Consider the following 12,330-nt stretch of genomic DNA (forward strand, 5'->3'; position numbering starts at 1 on the left):
GAACTTTCTATAAATGCTTCTGTATGTTAGGCACTGACAAACTGTATGCCAGGTACTTACAAAATGTTATTGACCCAATAGAATACCTCATCTCTATCTTTAAAAAACCTCACTTTGCCTATGCCTATGCCTTTGATGATGAATGTTTCGATCTTCCCTTCCAGTTGGAGTTTGAAGACTTTGCCATTGAAACCAGCCAGGACTGTATTTATGATGCTGTTGCTATTTATGATGACCAAGAAGAGGAACATCAAATAGGTAATAACAGGTGTAATTGGGTGTGAACTAGATATTTGTTACATTAATAAACAAGAGTCTGTATTGATTTGTGATGATACAGTTAACATGATGGATGCATCCATTGAATAAGTTATATTTTGGGTTTGTTTGTTTGTTTGTTTGTTTTTGATGCAGGGATTTGTACTTTTAAGGCGAAGGTCTTCACTGCAGAAGCACAACAAAGATGTTTTGTGATAATAGTGACTTTCCTGTTCTTTTCTTCCCACAGCTCTTCTTTGTGGTTTCTCAGTTCCTTCTCCAGTTTGGAGCACTGGAAGCATGATGCTCATCTACTTTGAGAGTGATGAGGAGAATAACTTCAGGGGATTCAAGGCCAAATTTGCATTTTTCCCCTCAGGTTGACCATCTTATATCACACTTGAGTAGTTTAATAGTACATATTATCACTCCATCTTTTGGGATTCTGGGATTTGTTATTTTTAAGTACTTAACCTCATAAATATTCTGAAGGCATCAGATCCTGTTTACACTTGGAAGCTAAGGGTCCTTCCATACAGCTCTATATCCCAGAATATCAAGGCAGAAATTCCCACATTATCTGAGTGTAGACTCAGATAATAACCTAGTTCAAAGCAGATATTGTGGGATTTTCTGCCTTGATATTCTTGGGATGTAGGGCTGTGTGGAAGGGCCCTTGGTGAGGTTGGGTCTGGTTAGTTCTCGGAAATGAGACCATCAGGAAATACCAAGTGTGCAGAGTCTATTCAAAATAAGTAAATGGCAAACCATCTCAAGATATTCCCTTCCTTAAAAATACTATAAATATATGTATAACCGGTATTATAAGTTGACCAGTGACTTGAAGATATAGCCTTTATTTTTACATAAAATTCTCTGCTGCAGACCTCTAGTGTTGCCTGAAATTCTGCAAAGTATTCCTCTGTTCATATAGTGTAAGTGTTTCAGGTGGATAAGGAGCATACAGTGGTCCAACCACCTTCTCACACTGCTATCTTGTCATTCTCAGGAAAAACTAGTGAAAGAACGAACGGAAGGAAGGAAGGAAGGAAGGAAGGAAGGAAGGAAGGAAGGAAGGAAGGAAGAGGAGGGAGGCTGGGAAGTGGCAGGAAAAGTTTGTATCTTTCGAAACCTGAATTTGTACTTTTATTTCTTGCAGAAACAACTAAAACCGAACTTGCAAGACATTTTGTCATGCGGGCAATTGATCCAAAGACTATCCCTCTTGGTAAGAAATACTGTGAAATGTAATAGTTGAAGTAATATAACAATTCTATCACCAGTAGATAATAACATCTCGATTGACTGGTAAATGGTTCTTGAGAGGCTTAAATACAGTTTGATTTATATGTTATTGGATATACTGAAACACTTTATGGACATTTCAGGCATGGCGTACATCATTGAAGAAAGTAATATAATTTGGAAAACAATGCAGTTAGCAGCGCTTAGAAACATCATGTTTTTGGACTACGGCTTCTAGAATCCTTCTCTGCTGTCTGGCTGGAGAATTTTAGAAGTTGCAGCCTCCCAAAGTAACATTTTCAAGTTCTAATTTAGATAAGAGCTTTTAGAGTTAGATGTGTGGTTGGACTACAACTCCCATTTTCAGTCAACGTGGGATGGGAATTGCAGTACAAAACATTCTGGAGAGCACTGGTTATCATGTTGCCTGGCGATGACTGAGTGTTCTGAGAAGGCTGATTTAATGGAAACATGGTCCAGATTGACTTTCTAATTTCAATCCTTGGCTCTAGTCCCTCACCTTGAATTTAATTCTTTGGATCTCTACCTGGATCCTGATTCTCAGGCCTCAGTGTGGCTGCAATTCTGGACAAGTGACTGTATTGATGAGTAGGTACAGTGTGGTAAAAGCAGTACCAGTCAAAGCAGTCAAATGTAGTTGTAGAAAATCAAACCAAAAAGAATGCGTTATGTAAGAAGTAAGTTAAACTTGAAATTTCTGAAATCTGTCCAGATTCCCAACTCAGTCCAGATTTTATGAATTTCTCCAATCCTAACTCTGCTCTGCCCTAAATTGAGTTGTTTGATAAGGAAACAGTGTTCTTTGTCAGAGAAAAATAAAGACCTTGTAAAACTATCATTCCCATGACTCCATAACATTGAGCCACAGCAAACTGCATTAATCCTGCAGTGTAGATGCACCCTAACTCTTTCAAAGACTAGCCTCTGGGCTATAGCCTCTTTTCCTCGTTGTCCTCCTTTTACAGAATTTTGAAGGCTGTGATTAGCTGGCTCTAACCAAATTTGCTCTGCTTCTCACTTCACAGCCAGGTCACAAAAAACCAGTACAGAATCTAAATTATTTTTTGTCAACATGCAGGAACACACAATCAGCACACTCCTCAGAGATGGCCATCCAGCCTCTGTTTAAAATCCTCCAGAGAAGGACACTTCACCACACTCTGAAGAACAGCTGTGACTGACAAGAAGTTCTTCCTAATGTTTAAATCTTCTTGTCTTACAGATGTTTGTGGTTCTCCCCCTTTTGCTCCTCAGTGGCTGTCTGCGCACATTATTGGGGGAGAAGAAGCTTGTCCCCATTGTTGGCCATGGCATGTAGGTTTGCACTTTCTGGGTGACTACCAGTGTGGGGCTGTCATCATTGGATTTGAATGGGTACTCACAGCAGCTCACTGTGTTCAAATGTAAGTCAACCACTCCGGCAAAATACTCTTATTGTTATGTTGGCTGAAAGGATACTCCAAATGCAATGGTACTTGTACATCTTGGAGAAGACTCAGAATGAATTTTTGGAAGGTTATGAAATATTTTTGGAAACCTAAGAGTTCATATGACCTAGAATGTGGAAATGTTGATCTTGGCCTACAAATCCCAGAGATCTTCAGCGCTGCCAATCAAGGAGGGGGATTTGGGGAGCTATAGTCTGGAAGTCTTGTTTCCAAGCTCAGATCTGCAATGATAGACAACACAAGTTTTTTAGCAAGTTTTTTCCACTCCTTATCTGAGGGATTTGTTAACATTGGTTAGCTAGTCTACATCTGTTTAAAGTTCCCTAGAGTCTACTAACTTTGATCACCCAAGCTTCCAAATTGACAGGCAATTGTATTGTCCTAAAAAGCAGGCATAACATCAAGTAATCTTAATCACTGGGACTTTAGAATAGTTTTTTTGGGTCAGGAGTGACTTGAGAAACTACAAGTTGCTTCTGGTGTGAGAGAATTGGCTGTCTGAAAGGGTACGCCCGATGTTTTATCATCCTGTGGGAGGCTTCTCTCATTTCCCTGCATGAGAAGCTGGAGCTAACAGACAGGAGCTCACCCTGAAGTCCTGCCGGCACAAGGATTTAACCCATTGTGCCACCGGGAGCTCCTTTTAGAATGGTTGCCATAGGAAAATAAACATGCATCATAGTAATCTTTTTAGCAGTTAATTCTGTGAAACAGTGCATTTCTTGCCAATTCTTTCTTCCAGTATAGACACTTCAGAGCCTTTAATTCTGCAAAATTTATACAAAACGTAGCCATCAACCTGTAACATCTATACTATTTCATCAAATGAGAAATGCAGGATTCATTGCACTACAAGCCTTTGTCTTTTATAGATCAAAAGAGATCTCACGTTGGACTGTTGTTGCTGGAGAATATGACAGAATTCGGAAGGAACCAAATGAGCAGGTAGAACAAAGAGCCTTTAGAACAGGATTGCCTTTATTTGTAATTTTGCCCCTTTGATTAGGAAGAAATCCATAGGGGAAGGAGCAGATTCTTTATCAAAGAGATGCTAGACAGGAATTTATTTAATGGATTCGTTTACTTTAATTTCATCCTACCTTTCTTGTGATATTGATCCTAAAGGTGGTTAAGAGCAAGCATGAATGTTAACAGCCATTTTCTTCTACTAGTCCAGTTACAAATACAAACTGTTGGGTTGTTGTGTGTTCTCTGGGCTGTATGGCCATGTTCCAGAAGCATTCTCTCCTGATGTTTCGCCCACATCTATGGCAGGCATCCTCAGAGGTTGTGAGATCTGTTGGAAACTAGGCAAGTGAGGTATATGTATTGTGGAATCTCCAGTGTGCTAGAAAGAACTCTTATCTGTTTGAGGCAAGGATGAATGTTGCAGTTGGCCACCTTGATTAGCATTCAAAGGCCTAGCAGTTTTCAAGGTCTGGTTTCTTATTGCCTGGGGGAATCCTTTGTCGGGAGGTGATTAATTGGCCCTAGTTCATTCTTGTCTAGATTTCCCCTGTTTTTGTGTGTTGTTCTTTATTTACTATTATGATTTTAGAGTTTTTAATACAGGTAGCCAGATCTTGTTCATTTTCATGGTTTCTTCCTTTCTGTTGAAATTGTCCACATGCTTGTGGATTTCAATGGCTTCTCTGTGTAGTCTGACATGGTAGTTGTTAGAGCGGTCCAGCATTTCTGTGTTTTCAAATAATATACTGTGTCCAGATTGGTTCATCATGTGCTCTACTATAGCTGACTTCTCTGGCTGAAGTAGTCTGCAGTGCCTTTCATGTTCCTTGATTCGTGTCTGGGCAATGCCGCATTTGGTGGTCCCTATGTAGACTTGTCCACAGCTGCATGGTATATGGTAGACTCCTGCAGAGGTGAGAGGATTCCTCTTGTCCTTTGCTGAATGTAGCATTTGTTGGATTTTCTTAGTTGGTCTGTAGATGGTTTATATCCAGAGCTGTTGTTTGGATCTTCTTCATGTAGGTTAGAAGAGTAAAAGCCATTATAATGCATGAAGATTTCAATGACACAAGCTACAATTCGGATATAGCACTGATCCAGGTAGAAGCTCCACTTTCCTACAATGCTGTGGTGAGGCCGGTATGCTTGCCCAACTCCACTGAACCTTTGCCTTCCTCCCTGCTTTGCATTGCAACTAGCTGGGGGAGGACCCAAGAAGGTAAGCCAGTTTTTTTTCTAATGAGTGTTGAAAGTTATTTTCTTTATAGCAAGGAGAGGCAACCGTGCTGACTGCAGCCCAGTTCACTTCATCTCCATTCTGCATGTGCACCTTTTTGGCCAATCTGGAAGTGGTGTTTATTTTCAACATTTCTACCCCGTTCTTCACAACCCCTGAGGGGGGGGGGCTCAGGGCAGCTTACAACTGGCAACAATTCAATGCCGCAACATACAAACAAATATAAACAACTATACCAACAATAAATAAAACATTGAGTTTAAACAAATTAAAACATTATTATCAAACCATATAGCCATTTCCAATCCGATTCAACATCCAAAGTGCTGTCATGCCTGCTGTCCAAAAGCCTGGTTCCAAAACTATGATTTAAGCTTCTTCCTAAAACAAAAGGAGGGATGAAGCCAACCTAATCTTGCTGGGGAGTGAGTTCCACAGGCATGGGGCCACCATCGATAAGGCCCTGTCCCTCGTTTCCACCAAACATGTTTGCGCACCTGGCGGGACCGAGAGCAGGGCCTCCCCAGACGATCTTAACTGTGAGGCAAGATATAGAGGGAGATACATTTGGACAGATGAGATGTTATATCACTTCTAGATTTATCTTCGGTGGAACTTTTGAGTGTGTATGTATGTGCTATATTTGGGTTTAGTTCTGTTTTCCTTTTGCTTATATGTGTATTTTAATGATGGGTGAAGGGGTTTTCTGGGGTTTCTGAGGAACCCATGGGCCCAATAAAATACATTGGGTGCCATGTATGGCCAGTGAGCCACATTTTCTCCACATTTACTTCATGGAGTGGCAATGCCTTTGACAAAATTCTTTCTTCATGTCGATGAATAGCTCTTGTGGCAACCAGGAAAAAAAACTTTAGGAGTGGTACAATTTGACAGTTATTATAGCACACAGTTGCTCTGGTGCGCTGGACAAAGGTTGAATTGCTGTTAATCCAGCCTGTTTGATAAAACATTGAGTTGGAAGAGACGGCAAGTGCCATTTGGTCCAACCTCCTGCCTTGCAGGAATACACAGCTAAAGCACTCCTGAAAGGCAATCATCCAACCTCTGTTCAAAGACTTAAAAAAATAGAGGGTCTGCCACAATCCGTGCCAATCTGTTCCACTTTCAAACAGCTTTTAAAGCAAAAGAAACCCCTTCTTATAATTTAGAAGAAATTTCTATTCTTGCCATTTAAATTCATCAGTTCACATTGAAGCAGCAGAAAACAAGCTTGCTTCATCTTCTGTGTGGCATTTCTTCCTATAACAATATGTAATAATTAAAAAAGAAATCTCTTCCTGGTTTGAAAGTGTGATTTCCTGTTTAATTGTGTGGTACTTACTTTGAAAGTAGTAGTTATACTCCAGAAACTTTGTTTTTGTGGCTGTCGCAAGCTATTTTGAATCGGTTGAGTTTTATGAGCTATTCATTGAAAAACTATAGCAAAATGTGCTTTTCCCATGTTTTTATAATAGGACCAATTGGGAAATGGCATTTATACCCAGGAGCACAAATTGTGTTATCTAGTATAATGAGCTCTATCTTGTCACTTTTCAGACTTTCTCTTCAGTTTCTCTTTCTCTTGCCTCTCATCAGTGCATTGGATGTTTTCACTTGTATGTACAATATGTCCTCTCTAAACCATGCAAATAACATTGTATGGTTCATTAAGTGTCCTTTTGCCCCTTGACTTCTTTTACAGTTGGGGGTCTTGCCAGTCGCTTACAGCAAGCTCAAGTACCCATTCTCAATAATGACATCTGTGAGCAAAACTATTATGCTAACCACTCTGGAGGAATTACATCCAGAATGCTTTGTGCTGGGTTTGCATCATCTGAAGGTCAAGATACTTGTCAAGTGAGTTGGCATTAGAGATGGAGAAGGAAATTGTTTTGTTCATATTTCCCTTGAGGGAAAAAAATCGCTTTTACACTTTCTGTGTGTGACAGCTGAGGTGTATTCGGTAAAATGTAAAGTAAAACTTGTTGTGTGTGTTGGGGGGATGTGTGTCCAGGGCGATGCAGGTGGCCCATTGGTTTGCCAAAATGAAGAGGAGCCATTTATACTCCATGGCATTGCCAGTTGGGGTGTTGGCTGCCCCAGGTCAAAGAGACCAGGTGTTTATGCAAGGGTGAGTTTCTTCTTGGACTGGATCATGGCCAGAATGAAAGGTAAGCACTGTTACATTCCTCCTCAGTTCTCCGCATTGAATTCCATATTCCTAAATTTTGCATTCTTAGGATATCTGAGCTCCAGCATTTGAATGTCTCCATAGAATTCTGCTACAATCCAGCTAAAGTACATATACTAATGGTAACACAGGGAGATTTGGTGGGAACATGGCACAATGGCCTTTTGGTGACTCTCCCCAGACTCTAAATACCCCAGGAGAGGTCAGATTGGAGCCCTCTTTGCCATCCTTCTGGAGGCAGATGAAGACCTTTCTGCTTCAGCAGGACTTTACGGGATGGTTGCTCACGAGGAAAAGTGTGCTTTATTGTCTGCATTTGCTGTTTTTTCCCCTTTTCTTTTAACTGCTTTTAATTCAGTGGCTTAATTACACATTTCACTCTTATATATGATGTGATTTTTCAAAATAACTTGTGTCTGTATTAATTTTGTAAGCTATTTGGAGTCCCAGACTGGGACAGCAACTACCTTTGAAGTACTCAAGCAAAGCAATTGCATGATATAAGACCATGTCGGCCCCAAATAGTTCCCTGGCAAAACATGCACATACAGCTAATTCCAACAGGGAAGGAAGAAAACAGTATAATATTGTATTGATGTGTATGCCTACTGTGTGTACAGTATCTTTGAAAATGTGCTCAGAGAAAACACATAATTGTTGTCCCTAGTTGCCTACACTGTAAACCACCCTGAGTCCCCTTCAGGGTTCAGAAGGGCAGTATATAAATACCATAAATATTAAATAAATAAATTGTATTTGATAAATTGTATTTATTTAGCTATTATTATTATTATTATTATTATTATTATTATTTCAAACATTTGTACCCCGTCCTTCTCAACCACTGAGGAGGCTTGAAGAAGGTTGTAATTTCCAACAAAAAGATGCAACACAACAGGGAATCAGGATGTGGAAGAAAAAGAAAAATGGGCAAATTCCAGCACCAGTTATTTTTCTTTGTATGTTTAGCATCACTGGTTCATGCTTTTTTGTGACCAGTTGGTCAATTTGTTGTTCATTCAAGAATTCCATGTTCCAACCTTTTATATTTCTTGTATGTTGTAACAGAGAAGGGATCAGTGGAGATCCAAATAAATAACACTGGATATGAAGCCTCAGCACCGTTACCAGAGGCACCTGCGAACCTAACGGGAGTTAGTGGACGAGGTAACATCCTTAAATCTTCTACTCTCTTCAACAACCAACCTTTGGATCAGAGTTCTTGGCATGATCCAGATTCTGTAAACTAAAGATCAAACTGGACATTACAGAGGATTAATGTCCTTTTCTTGCAGTACGTTTCCCTCTTTGTAAAAAGACAGAGTGAGAGAGCCCATTTTCAATCCCATTATTTTTACCATTGGGCTAGACATGTTCTCATAAGGCACTTCTGAAGACAGTGTACCCTATTCTGAGATGTTCAAGTATAGAGCAGGATAAAAATACTTAATAAATGCATATGCATAAAAATTTTCAGCTGTTGACGATAGGATTGTCCAAACAGGAGGAGTGACATCGCAATGGGCAGAATATGTTAGTTAATCACTTTTTCTCCAGGTCCCAAGATAGCCAATGGCATGAATTATGCTGATTAAGTCAACCAGCAGCTTATCTACTGCAGAGATGTTGTCCTGACGTCTCAGGAAGGAATCATTCATTCTCCAGGATTTCCTTATAGTTATTCCAACACTTTTGGGTTAGGTCATGGCTTTTACTTTTTGGTCTTATGCAGAATCAAGTTGTCCGTTGATTGTAGTCCCATATTGTGTGCCAGGGCTTTCCCCGTGCGGGCCCCTTCTAGAGGTGTTTGACTACAAATTCCAATGTGACATGCTGGGTCAGGATGGTGAGAACTGTAGTACAAAATATCTGGGAGATGCCAGGTTGGGCAGAGCCCAGAAATTTAAACTCTTTAAAAATCCAATAATCTTTCTTTGTGTATGAATCTTACTGAAATTATTGTGCCATAGTTGTGAGTGTGGGTATATTTGGCATTGATATTCAGCAGAGCGCAGCAAAACCAGTGCAATAAGAGCCTTGTGGTAGAAAACAGGAGAGAAATACTCAAAATGCTCTTGAAAGGTTAAAAAAGTAATATATTTTGTAAAACTTTTTATTATGTATATTTTTAGCTGCATTTTGTTTCATACTGGAAGCCAGCTCAGGCCCCATACTGGAGGAAAGATGTGATTTACATTAAATAACTCCAACTCTGAGGGACTGTTTCACATTGCCCTTCTGCCCTAATAAATTTCTCCATGATATATTCTTTTCCCATATCTGTTCTATTTCAGTTCAGCTGACCTTTCACAGTTTGTCTTTTCATGTCCTAGTTATTGCAATATTGGACATATTTCCTTTTCTTCTTTCTATCCCTGTGACATTTCAGACAGAGCAAGCTTAGCTTATTAAAAACCCATCCTAACATTTCTTGATGTAGCATCAGATCTATGTCTTGTCCACAACACCCATCAGCACTAACCGGTACGCCCAGTTGCCAGGGATGATGAGCATCATGGTTTTAAAAATCTGAAAGCCCAGCATCCCTCCTCCCCCCCAAGGCCTGGTCCTGGATACATGCTAAACATAATAAGATTTAACCATGTTTTCTTGATTAAAATAACAGCAAACCGAGCTTTAGACTAATAGGAGGGGAACTAAGCGCAGGCATGTCAAAGGACGAGGGGCTTATGGACTTCAGAATTATTCTTGGTTTGTTTACAATGTATTAAGCTGAGTTCATTCTGTCTGAAATGGCTGTAATGTTAATATTTTGTTATTGCTACCATAGTTGTCACTGGAGAATTGTTGCTCCATTAAATGTCATTGTTCAGTTGGATTTCATGGACTTTGTGATTGAAAAATCTTATTCTAAATGTCATGGAGGGCTTACAATTTATGAAGGATTTGGATCTGCAAAAGAAGTTCTTGGTGAGATGTTTTCTAATAAAAGCGAAACTGCAATTGAATTGGCTGTTCCTAATTTTAAGGACTTTTCACTCATTTAAAAAGACTTTGAAGCAATAACATGTTTTCTTATTTGTGTGTCCTAACTTTCATAACTCTATTCAAACATTTACCTAAAGACACAGGTCATGGGAATTTGAATACTCGTGTAAGTTCTCAAGCATATGGAAGACTTTTGCACTCAACATATTAAGGCAGTGGTTCTCAACCTGTGGGTCCTCAACCTTCAACTTCCAAAAATCCTAACAGCTGGTAAACTAGCTAGGATTTCTGGGAGTTGTAGGCCAAAACGCCTGGGGACCCACAGGTTGACAACCACTGTACTAAGGCCTGGAGAAGTCTTGGTACCACATTTGGAGGAATGTGATTATAAAGCTTATTTGAGCAGTGATTCTGTTATTCAGCCAGTGTGACTATAGAGCCACCTTCAGGCCTTTGTAGTCTAACTTACTTCCAGATACTTGGGTATATTGTGGGGCTAGACTATCATGCCACCAAAGTGTTTGCTCCTGCTTTGAGACCTACAATGTATTTAGGAAAAATCTGGGTCGACCTCCCATGGAGCTGAGATCTATTATGGAAACACCTTGGATCTCATCATCAGGAGTGAGTTTAATTATCTCTAGACTCTAGAATTTAGGGTCTTATTATGTCTTGTTTTTTTCCACCTATCAGAGGAGATTTGTATCATCTGTTTCCTTGACTAAGGGGTGGACAAGTATAAAACTGTATATATTATATACTGTAACTCCCATAAGCCTCACCATTAGATAGAATGGTAAAGGTTGGTAGAAGTTGTAGATACAAAGCATGCTGAGGGCTGCAGGAATCCACCCCTTGGTTTGCCTTGGAGTGCTTTCATTAGTAACAAGCTATTCTGTCAGGCATTTGACCTTTCCACCCTTTGGAATTTTAGTATAGAACTAATTGGACTACCTTTCCTTCTATATAATTATGTTTTATGATGTAATTGATATTTATGGCCTTTCATGTGCATCTTATTTTATTGTTATGCACCACCATTGAAAGTCAAGAGTACAAATACATAAATTCTGTCAGCCAAAACCTGTACAGTGCTTGTCAGAATCATGCTGAAGTAATTGCTTTTGTACCTCTCCTTTTATTTTTATAGTTAAAGCGTGGTCTGTCCTCTAAAATGAAAACTACATGGCGTGGCAATCATAGAATCAAGGTGCAGTGATGAGTTGCTGCAGCTGTTCTGTGGACTATGACTTTGGACCAAACTGGCGGGGAACTTGCGGCATATCAGATGCTGATGTACTACACCTCCTATCAACCTAAATCCTCATGACAGCTTGTCAGGGATAATGGGAGCTGTAGTCTAGCAACATCTCGCAGGTCATAAGTGCCTTACTCCTGCTCTCTGTGATAAAAAGGCAGACATGAATCCAGAAAACGGAACATCACTACCACAAGTGTTTGATATTGGCCTCAGCTTGGTGTGATTTCAACCATCTTGAACTTCTGGAATAGCTGTAGAATGCAAGACTGTGTTTCCTAACACTTCATTGACAATGAACATTTTTAGGTTATGCTTAGCAGAATAACTAGTTCCTATTGAATTCAGATTAATTTCAAAATCCAATTGAACTTGGTTGGATTTATGTCAGGGTGCTTTGAATGCTATTTTCCTGCTTCTTGGCAGGAGGTTGGACTGGATGGCCCACAAGGTCTCTTCCAACTCTATGATTCTATGTCTGGTTGGTGTGCACCACATAAGAGCAAGCTTCCCTGAGACAAATATAGCTAAATTCAATATTAGACATGGCTACACAATTGTGTGTGTGTGCATGTATTCTTTTATTTGATGCAATTAGTGTAGATTTTCTACCCCAGATATCAAAATATCCCACAATCACTTCTCCCCTGCTTGGCAACAAAATACAATCATGTTAAGTGAATACATTCTGCCTTTTTATGCTACCAGTGATCATTTGTTGGTTCGATGTTCGTTTTATATACTGTTTAATGTT

General features: G+C 39.7%; 1 protein-coding gene across 1 annotated transcript in view; it reads left to right on the forward strand.

Annotated features, from left to right (window-relative positions):
- The window catches only part of OVCH1 (ovochymase 1), a 30,789-nt gene extending 20,412 nt beyond the window's left edge, over positions 1–10,377 (forward strand). Inside the window, 11 exon segments of the mRNA XM_067468513.1 lie at positions 165–258; positions 509–637; positions 1,418–1,486; positions 2,747–2,927; positions 3,845–3,917; positions 4,965–5,160; positions 6,881–7,035; positions 7,193–7,349; positions 8,438–8,527; positions 8,927–9,065; positions 10,161–10,377. Of these exon segments, the coding sequence (XP_067324614.1) occupies positions 165–258; positions 509–637; positions 1,418–1,486; positions 2,747–2,927; positions 3,845–3,917; positions 4,965–5,160; positions 6,881–7,035; positions 7,193–7,349; positions 8,438–8,527; positions 8,927–9,065; positions 10,161–10,377 (1,500 nt within the window).
- Positions 10,378–12,330: the final 1,953 nt, after the last annotated feature.

The sequence above is a fragment of the Anolis sagrei genome, chromosome 5, assembly GCF_037176765.1.
Source record: "Anolis sagrei isolate rAnoSag1 chromosome 5, rAnoSag1.mat, whole genome shotgun sequence".
Lineage (NCBI taxonomy): Eukaryota > Metazoa > Chordata > Lepidosauria > Squamata > Dactyloidae > Anolis > Anolis sagrei.